The following is a 10,563-nucleotide window of genomic DNA, read 5'->3' as shown; positions in this document are numbered from 1 at the left end:
ACAAGTACTACTGTTAATGTTCAGATTAAACCAAATTAAGCTAATCTAAGCTAAGATAACGAGCAATAATAGCGATATTGATTCTGTTTTTGTTTTATTACTCCCAATGGGTGGTGGCAGCGTGATAAGGAATTTATAAAAAAAAAATTTTTAGTCTATCAACAGGTTATTAAAAATCGAAGAGTTTGCTCCCAATTGAAATCTAATCGGCCAAAATAGTTGGCTAAAATTCTTTAAGGTGTGCGGATCCAAAGATAGGTGGAACGTAAAATAAAATATGCAATTTGGCAAAGGGCTGTTTCTTCTTCTGGTGACATTAATATGTGTAAGTAGTTTTCCGAAAAAAAAATCTAGGAAACATTTTCGTCGGCGAATTATATTGCTCTTCCGACTAATTTCTATGATTTTTCCCCTTTTTTTGTAGCTTACCCACTCCGCCTTTGCTTTTAAGGAAATTGTTGGCATGTTAGATGACAATCACGATTTGAAACGTGAAGAAATCAACGCCCTACGTCCACTGTTCGAAGAACTGCAACGCCAATATGATTTCATTATTGAAGAATCCCAAAAGGATGGCAACAAAGTTGATGCCAAGTTTGCCGAAATCTATGAAGCCACTATTAAAGATTTCCATGAACAATTTGCCAGCCTAATGCAGGAGGAAGCCACCACAGTCTATGACACATCACTGCCAACCGTTGAAGAAATAATGGGTACTCCCGATTTTAGTCAAATGACTGAAGATCAGGTGAATGAGTTCTTGGATATACAATCAATTCTCCAGGATACCTTGGATGAGACCCAAGAGAATCTCAAAGACTTGGTTAGACAGGCTCTGCAAGTGGAAAGTACCTTGCTGAAGATCAATAAACCCAAAATCATTATGGCCATATTGAATGCCTTGGGCACCATGTACAATATTGCCGGTCGTGTAGGAAGGGCCGCCTACTGTACCTATTCCCATGTGCCACAATTGAATGCATCGCTGCATCATGTTTATGAGGGTGCTGATTGTTATGTCTTTGCCACCAAAATGATTGTCAAGATTCAACATGAAACCTATGATACCGTCAAAGTGGTTAGGAAGACCATCTTGGATTTGGCTTCGGTCTATAAAAAGGTGGCCAGCAAAAACACGATTATGGGTAAAATTGTTTCGATGCTTTTGAGTACGAAAAAGATTCTGTGGAGTGTTGGTTCGACATTGCGTCAAGCAAATCATGTTATCGGTGAAGTCATTGAAAAGATGCCTGAGGCAGCGGTGCATGTCTATGATTGTGGTACCACATTTGTGGATCGGGTACCATTTGTTGTCCAGTCTGTGGCCAATGTCACCGAATGCATTATGTTCGTCGATGACTCAACAAATGATTATGGTTTCTTGGATCCCGAAGATTCAACACGTATTCCTGAGTTATATCCCGATCCTGAAAGTGGCGAAGATAGTAACGAAAGTTTTGAAATGCCTTAAAAATTATGTTGATTAGATTTTGTAATTTAATGAATTAAAATAAAGTTTTATAAGTTTTATTTTGTAATTACAGAAGTTTCCGTTATGCGTTCTGGGATGTTTGTGGGATGTTTAATTGAAAACACCTTGATGTTATTTTTTTACCTAAGGATCGCGTGACAGTTAAAAGCTTTGCGAGACAACTTCTTTTATCCTATATAGGCATCGGTAATTAATTTGTCTTATAATACAACTCTGATTTACTAACACATAGTATAGATAGAAAACCTCACCAAGAGGACTTCCATAGATAGAAGATCCCCCCCAAAAATTAAATTATAATTAACATTTTTCAACATAAGACCCTATCGAAAATTATCTTTCCATCTTGCCATCAATTCGGGTCCAATAGGAATTGAGGAGCTGCATCATCTGAATCTTAAATAGAATTCGTCTGCAGAAGTCTCCGAGTCTTTGTACTATATCGACACCTCCAAATAATAGTATGCTAAGTCTAAAAAGTGAGTTTTGCAGGAGAAGCTCTCAAAGTTTGGACATTTTTTTGAACTTCAGTACTATGCTAAGTCAATATTTGTTTATAACTTCTGTTCGGATTGACCGATCATTACCAAAATTAGACAGAATTTAAGTTAAAGGACGTTCGACACCTCCAAATAATAGTTTGCTAATTCTGAAAAGCGAGTTTTGCAGGACAAGCTCTAAAATTTTGGAAATTTCTGTGACTTCAGTACTATGCTAAGTAAATATTTGTTTATAACTTCTGTGCGGATTGTCCGATCATTACCAAAATTTGACTGAATTTATGTTAAAGGACGTTAAATATAAAAATGTAAAGAACTTGAAAACATGCTAAGTCGACTTAGCATACTATTGTTTGGAGGCGTCGATATGTACAACTGTATTGGTGTGTATGATATCCAGGTCTGCCTGATAGGCTCACTCGTTTATACGTTTGTACCGCCCTCCCTCCAGATCATGAAAATCGCTCCCAATGTGCCTTGGTGGGGAAATCCTTTCCTAAAGCTTGAGGTAAGGATGCCTCCCAAAGGTCTTTTACAGATAAAAGACCCCTCCAAGAGGGCCTCTATAGATAGAAGACCCTCCAAGAGGTCTACTGTAGATATGAGAGCCCTCCAAGGGGTACTCTATACACAGAAAACCTCTCCACGAAGTCTTCTATTGATAGAATACCCCACTCCAAGTGGTCCTTTATAGATAGAATACCCCCCTCCAAGTGGCCCTCTAAAGATAGAAGTGGTGCTGTGTAGAGAAAATAAACCTCAAAGAAGACTTCTATAGATAGAAGACCCCTCGAGGAGGTCTTCGGTAGTCGGTAGTCTTCGGTAGACCCTCCAAGAGGCTTCTATGGACAGAAGACCCTCTATGAGGTCCTCTATAGATAGAAAACCTCTCGAAGAGATCTTCTATAGATAGAAAATCCCCCCTAAAAATTAAATTAAAATTCCTTCCATCTTGCCATCAATTCGGGTCCAATAGGAATTGCGGCGCTTAAGTACGATTCGTATGCAGAGGTCTTCGAGTCTTTGTACTATATGTGCATCTGTATCAGTGTGTATGATATCCAAAGCTGCCTGATAGGCTCACTGATCTAGAGTTTCTCGTTCATACGTTTGGACCGCCCTCCCTCTAGGTCATGAAGATCTCCCCAATGTGCCTTGGTGGGAAAATCCTTTCCTCAAGGTTGAGGCAAGGATGCTAACGGCGATTACATCCAAGCAGGTATAAGATCTCGTTGTGTTGATGCACCGGTAAAATATTCATATCCTCATCATGATGGTCCACTGGTGTCATGAGGGGGGAGCCTGTTACAGTCGTCATAGTGGAATTCTGACAGGTTTAAATGTTCTCCCACTTTGTCGAAGAACGACGTATTGATTTGTAAGAGCTCTACAAGGTTTCTTTGTCAGCACACCATTTGCTTGTTTCTACTTCTATTGTCGCAAATAGCTGTGGCTTACCCGAATATTATCGAACATTGCACCCAATACCTAGAGATAGTTAAGGATCGAAATTAAAACACCATCGACCAATGTTTTAAATGGCCGCGTATTTAGCAGCGAATATTCTCATATTCCCCAGATGGGATAACGGCACCAAGTCAGCTATGCAGATACTTAATCTATCACGTATGTCATTGACGATAGGATCCATCATTCACATACATACATACATACATACATTACGACATCAATGTCGTCTGGAGTGTGTGGAATTACAGAAAGGTAGAATTTAAGAACTACCGTTTCACTATACGGATATTTGACCTTATTTTTTTGAATTTCACAAATGACTAGCGATCACATATAGAGTTATCGATCGTTTCAAAAACGGATGGAGGGACGTTTTTCTATGTCCTCGAAAAACTTGACACGCTTGACGGTATCAAAGGTCTTCGACCATTCGTCTCTGCTGGCATTTTTACCTGGACCAACCTGCCAACTTTCCAAGCTTGTGGGCAAGATGGGTGGCTAGCGATATATTGAGGACACTTGGCATTAATTTAGTTGTTTAAGCATTACCATTGAAAATCCATGAAGACTCAAGGATTTGGATGATTTCACGTTTCGGAAGATATTTGCAACATCGTTATCGTAAATTGTGGTGGTACCTCCCCCATAACTCTCAGGGTTCTCTATAAATTGCCGTTTTAAATAACACGCACACCTCTGCGGATCAGTCACTGTCACGCCGTTGAAAGTAACAGCGGTTCTATCACCCTTCTTTTCTGGATTCGAGAGTGATTTAACCGATGTCCAAAATTTACTCAATGCTTCATGTGATCTAGAAACTTTTCCGCTTATGCTCTTTGACTAGCCTGTTCACTTCATGAGTAAATTCTGTAACTCTTGGGGTTTCGGGGTTCGTGCGACAAGCTCATAACACTCATTTGGTAGTCTGGTCACCTGTACTGGGCAATTTGGTCCAAATTCCGGTATTTGACTAGCAGGAGCGGCTGAGCAGGCGAGCGCCTGCATTTGTGATCGTGTTACGGAAAATGTTCTCAGTTAACCGAGGGTAGCAGTTGGATTGGGAAAAATCTCTGAAGCGGTGATTGGTAAATTCTCTGAACCCTTGCCATGTTTAAGAAAATTGCAAACGGAGATGATACAATACATTTCACCGGTGTTGACATGTGGTGAATGCGAATCTCGCAAACTGAATAAATTCATGGTTCGAAGTTCTCCCTGCCAGCGGCAAAGGGAGCCCAAAGCAGGCATTCCGGGATATATTTTATGTTGAAAAACATGGACCTATGTTAATAAGTATTGGTAAAGATGTTTTGTAATCACTAGGAACCTCAAATTCGTAAGGTACTGTCATATGAGTGTAATGCCAAAACACAGACCTCTGGTAACCACAAATGTCAAATTACAAGTAGATCGGATAACAAATTAAGCTAGAACTTAAGAAATTAATGAACTCGGGAAGTACAAATATATGGGGGCTATACCAGAATATATATTGACAATTTTTGATAAAAATTTTTTTGACCACTGGCAACCCCAAATGGCAAATAACAGGTAGCTCGGTTAAAAATATAGCTATAATTCTCAAAATACCTAAAATCGATTGGTACCGTTATATGGGGGCTGTACTAAATCATTACCTATGTTGACAATTTTTGATGGAGAAGTTTTGTGGGTGACGTAGGGGATGAAAGATAGCAAGGAACGGTCCTGACCGGTTTTAACATGGCAAAGCCCAGGATCTATCTTTGTCCCTCTTTCATCTCAAGTGAACACTGACTGACCCCCGTGGTGTCACCTGGTGAGCTACCTTTAACGCCCGTTAAAGGTAGTGAGCTAACATGTGCCGCGCGTTCACCCATAAGAACGTTAAAAACGTGGGTTTGGGCGTCGGGTTAGTAACCCTTTCCTAGAAAAGAGCAGCTTACTATGAAACAAGTAAAGAAGTGTCAGTCGGCTTTGCCGACAGATATATACCCTCAGCCAATGTAAAGTGAAACTTTCACTTACGGACAGATCGAATGTATTTAAGGTCTCTTCAGAATTTTGTAGCCCTTTTTTGGACATTTGAACTTACCGACAAAAATGTGGATTAGGAATTAACTGCACTAAGACACAAATGTTGAACTTTTGTGGGGGAGGTACCCTTAGAGAGGACCGATATGGGCCATTTTAGAAGTTAAACTAAATTTTGACAAAATATAAGAGATCCAAAGTTTGGACCAAAATGGTTGCCCCATTCAAGTGATATCGTCCTAGCATTTTAGCGAAATTTTTTAAATATTGTGGAGAAGTACCGGAATTTGTGGACCGGTATTGCCCCATGAAACTAAGGTTGGATATAATATGACGAAGACGAAACATTGGACCAATGCCCGTAATTTCTACGCGTAGTTATCTATGAGTTCATAGATATCCCCCGTGTAAGCAAAATTTCATAATTTCAATCCATAGGTAACGTTACCGGGTCGAAAACGGCCGTGTTACTTACACCAATGATTTTGCCTGGTTGATGGTTGCCAATGTGTTAAAAATTGATAAACACTTATATGTGGCAATGTTTTCACGAAATCATGAATAAAAATCACCAGTGTTACCACATGTTTTCAAAATTTACCCCCCCTCGGTAAATGGCACGTAGAAATTACGAAACGCGTAGGTAAAGATAACTAATAGGTAGCAACCTACCCGGTTACCTAGGGCTAGAAATTATGGGCACAAATCGGTTGAACAGTTCGAGAGTAATCGTGCTCTCCGACCGCCACATATGATTACATAGGGGTTTTTACAGCTTTCGGGCTGTTTTCCCAAGAAATATGTACTTGCCCCTGAAAAAAATTTTGCCGTAGTAATGGAGGTAGCGAATGCAAATCGCTTCAACAAAAAACAAAGTGATTCGAGAGCAGGTCTTAAAGTGAACTTATCCGAAATTTTGTGTGAGAGATACCAGAGGGAGTAGACAAATATAGTCCACATTCGAACCTGATCTATATCTGGTAGATATATTAGGATGTGCAAAGTATGGAATACATCGGTCACTCCCTTCAAGAGTTATCGTGTGCACAATTTTTCCGAAAAATTTGAACTTTTGTGGGGGAGGTACCTGAATGAGTGGACCGATATGGCTTATCTTAAACTATGTTTGGACAAAATAATACGAAGGCCAAATTTTGGACCGAATCGGCAGATCCGTTCGAGAGTTATTGTGCGCTCCAACCCCCACACTTGTGCCACAGGAGATTTTTACAACTTTCTTGCTATTTTCTCAAGAAGTATGGACTTGCTCCAGATAAAACTTGTACCTTCGTAATGGGCGCAGCAAATACAAGCTGCTAAAACAAAAATCAAAACGATCCGAGAGCAGGTCCTAAACTGAACTTTTCCGAAATTTTGTGTGGCATGTACCCGAAGAAGTGGAGCGATTGAGTCCATATTGAAACCTTTTCTTTGTCTGGTACACATTTCACGATGTGCAAAGTATGGACCGAATCGGTTACTCCCTTCAAGAGTTATCGTGCGCACAAATTTTCCGAACATTTTCGAACTTTTGGGGGGGAGGTACCTGAAGGAGTAGACCGATATGGCCCATCTTCGAACTTAAACTAAGTTTGGACAAAATATTACGATAGCCAAATTTTAGACCAAATCGGCTTATCCGTTTGAGAGTTATCGTGCGCACCGGCCAGCCAGACAGACAGACGTAGGGACATTGCTAAATCGACTCCAAATTGTCTGAAACACATTTCGTCAAACATACTTGGGGTCTAAAACCATTATTTCGATGAGGCACATTTTGCCCGTATGAAATAAAAAAACTGACTTTTATCTAGTCTTTCCTCTCTTTATGTACCTGCAAATCTAATTATTATTTGCTACGTAAATTTCCGAATTGAATAAACGTGATGTTATTAAATATTAGATTTTCTACCAATTATGGAAACCAAATGACACCAAGTCAATTATTAGACCCACAAACATTTCGTCGCTTAGCAGTCACAAAACAAGCGTTGCACCCATTTTCCTTTTGTTTGTTTCAGTTAAAAAAGTGCAAGTGCCGGAGATTTCCTGAAACGTGCAAAAATATCAAAATAGAAAATACACAAAATACTTCTAAGGTTTCAATCAATCTTTGGCTAACAAACAGACTATCGAGGCTGGTAGACAAGCAGTCAGTCAGCAGTCCATTGGTCTTTGCACGACATATGGGTTCACGTGTTGTGTGTGACTCTCGACAAGGTAACAACAAACCAAGAAGCATTGGCATTTTCGAATTCCAATTGGAGGCAATTGGCAGCAGAGCTTCTTAAATACTATGCTAAAAATTGTAATAGATTAAAAGTGAGAGGTCACTTGGAGATGATAACACTGGGGCAGGCGAGAAAAAATGTGACCGGCATTTAATACAAGTGGCATTTTTTCCATGTTTTTCTTGTTTCTTTTTCTTTGTTTTTTTTTTGCAATTTTTTGCAATATTCCTTTGCTTCTTCTTCTTTTTCAAATATTCCAATGACCGATTTCATAGCTAATGCTAATGTAATTAATGGCATATACCAAGGTGTTGTGGCAAAAATTGAATAGTTCTTCGCGAACTCTTAAAGAGTAACCATCGTGGTGGAAAATGCAATTCCAAAGTTGAAAGAAAAAAATAAATAAAAAAGAAAATTAAAAAAGGATTTTGTCAAAATGGAATTTCAGTCCAAGAATAATTTAATGACTTTGTAGACCCTCCAAGAGGATACAACATTCAAGGATATCCACCCCTGAAGGTGTCTACCAAAATTTAATAAAATAAAAGTGAACAACAAAAATGTAAAACAAAAGAATCTGAAATGAAATGATTACACAATTGAAAAAATTTTCTGATGAAACCATAAAAGTGCTGTGGACTGCATAAGACAATATTTCTTCTTGAAGGACTTTTAGTGAAGTTTTTGTTTGGACTGTGAAGAATATTTTTAGTGTGATGTGAAAATTAAAAAAAAAACAATGCTGTTATCCTGGATTCCATTATAAGTTTTTTTATTTTGTCATCGACTAGATCCTGCTTGTTAAATAAAACCTTAACAGCTTCTCAACAGATCCTGGGAACTCCTTGTGGCAAATTCTTCCGCACATTTTTAAATTCAAACTGAAAGATTTTGATTGGACCGAAATTAGTTTTATTGAAAATGGAAATGAAACCCTTTATGCATGTTTTAGCATGATTATAAATATATTTTGGACATATGAGCAACAAAATTATTAATACAACATTTTTTTCTGAACGAATATGCCTAAAAGTCCGATATCATGAACCTCATTGAAACAAAACCACACTAATTTGTGGGGACAGATGGTGTTCTTCTGCTGCAATGAATGTTGGATGCACTCTATGAACGACATTTACATTGTGGGATTTAATGCGTGTTAATGTAGCGGCGCACTCTAATAACGTTGTATCCCACTTTTATAAGATTATGAATATTGTTCCTGACATGACTGGGTGGCTGGGTCCACTACATCATAATAAAGATGCCAGTTATAATGGTTATGTATCGGAATAATTGTTGTCTCTCCATTAAAAGATCACTAGAATCAGCGTGTCAGCACGCCAAGTGCTGCTGTTCAACGATTTGAGTACCCTGTTCCTACTTCTTAGACCAATATGTTTACGGGAAGCCTCATTTCAGCCGTCCAGGTGTCGACCACTGTGACAGTGGATGTAGTGGCGGATATTTTCATATTCCTCAGATGAAAGAACTGCACTAACTCAGCTATTTAGATATTTATCCTATCATATATGTATGTAATCGATGCATGCGATCTCTATGATGTCTGGAAGGTGTGAAATTTCAGAGGTTAAACAGTTGCGGGTATATTACCCCGCCTTGGGGAATCCATGTTTCACCCTACGGGTCTTAGGTTCCACAAACGGCTGGAGTCCACACACATAGTTGATTATCCAACGTTTCAGCCTGGCATTGTTGCTGGTATCGATAGGTCAAGTGTCGCCACAACTGTTAGGTCGCATGGCCTTTTCTGGTTCAGTTCTTGGCTGATATACATACGTATGTGGGTATGGCTTGTAATGCTGTTGTGCAAGTGGGAAATGGATTCTCATCATGGGGGAGTAGTGCTTCTAGATTTGGTGTACGATTTGGCTCTGCTGCGGATATTTTCATATTCCTCAGATGAAAGAACTGCACTCAGTGCATATCCTATCATATATGTAATCAACACATACGATCTATATGATGCCTGGAGATTGTGAAATTTCAGAGGTTAAACAGTTCCGGGTATTTACCCCGCTTTGGGGAATCCCTGTTTCACTCTACGTTTCTTAGGTATCTTATTTCTGAGTTCCACAAACGGCTGGTGTTCACACACATAGTTGATTGTCCAAAGTTTCAGCCTGGCATGGTTTATGGTATCGAAGGCCTTCGATGGGTCAACAGTCGCCACAAATGTTCGGTCGCATGGGCAGTTCTGGTTCAGTCCTTGGCTGATCTGTGTGGGTATGCCTTGTAATGCTGTTGTGCAAGTGGGAAATGGATTCTGGTTATGAGGGGAGTAGTGCTTCTAGATTTGATGTACGATTTGCCTCAGGTGGTGTCCTTGCCTGGCTTCAGTTGCAAGACCACCCTCCCAACTTTTCACTCAAATGGCAAATACTCAGCTCCGGGTTCATCCAGATGCTTAAGCTCTACCAGTGAGTTTCCGTGTGGGCTCAACGCTTTGCATTATTTCGCGTTTCGGATGAGATCTGCAATATCGCTCATCGTAAATTGTTGTGATACCTACTCGACTGAGAGGACTCTTATACGGCGCAGCACACTTCTCTTCGCCCTATCACCATCGGGGTGCTTTATAAATTGCCGGATAAAATAACATCCGTACCTCTTCGGATCTATCACTATCAAACAGTTGAATGTAATAGCCTTTCCAACATCCTTCTTTTCCGGATTCGAGAGTAATGTTGGTGTCGAAGTACACGCCGCCGTGGGAGTGAAGGATCTTTAGTATAAGGAAAACTTGGAATGCAGTTAATAGTCCTTGAAACTTGTTTCAGGAATGGTCTATAGAAGCACATTATATTTCAGTAGGGATCTATAGAAGCACGCTTTA

At 39.6% G+C, this 10,563-nt stretch overlaps 2 protein-coding genes across 11 annotated transcripts in view; both read left to right on the top strand.

The window, feature by feature from the left end:
* The first annotated feature begins 213 nt into the window (after positions 1-213).
* On the top strand, positions 214-1,538 carry LOC141388901 (uncharacterized). The gene is made up of 2 exons (XM_073959568.1): positions 214-325; positions 425-1,538. The coding sequence occupies exons 1-2, from the start codon at positions 278-280 to the stop codon at positions 1,469-1,471; spliced, it is 1,095 nt and encodes a 364-aa protein (XP_073815669.1). The 5' UTR covers positions 214-277; the 3' UTR covers positions 1,472-1,538.
* Positions 1,539-7,989: 6,451 nt separating this feature from the next.
* The window catches only part of trp (transient receptor potential), a 95,291-nt gene continuing 92,717 nt past the window's right edge, over positions 7,990-10,563 (top strand). For 3 of the 10 annotated variants that reach the window (XM_073959555.1, XM_073959564.1, XM_073959563.1), the window contains exon 1: positions 8,036-8,225. The gene's annotated coding sequence lies outside the window, so the exon portion shown is untranslated. Of the gene's footprint in view, positions 8,269-10,563 lie in introns of all 10 variants that reach the window. The other 7 variants (XM_073959554.1, XM_073959560.1, XM_073959558.1 and 4 more) reach the window with 6 other exon arrangements.

This window comes from Musca autumnalis, unplaced genomic scaffold, assembly GCF_047663935.1.
Source record: "Musca autumnalis isolate F117 unplaced genomic scaffold, ASM4766393v1 scaffold_1, whole genome shotgun sequence".
In the NCBI taxonomy this organism is placed as follows: domain Eukaryota; kingdom Metazoa; phylum Arthropoda; class Insecta; order Diptera; family Muscidae; genus Musca; species Musca autumnalis.
This window is presented reverse-complemented; position numbering and strand designations above follow the sequence as displayed.

Excerpts from the sequence above, each read along its gene's own strand:
- LOC141388901 (XM_073959568.1), top strand. The coding sequence starts at position 278 with ATGCAATTTGGCAAAGGGCTGTTTCTTCTTCTGGTGACATTAATATGT. Across the intron at positions 326-424 it reads TTCTGGTGACATTAATATGT|CTTACCCACTCCGCCTTTGC; the intron begins GTAAGTAGTTTT and ends CTTTTTTTGTAG.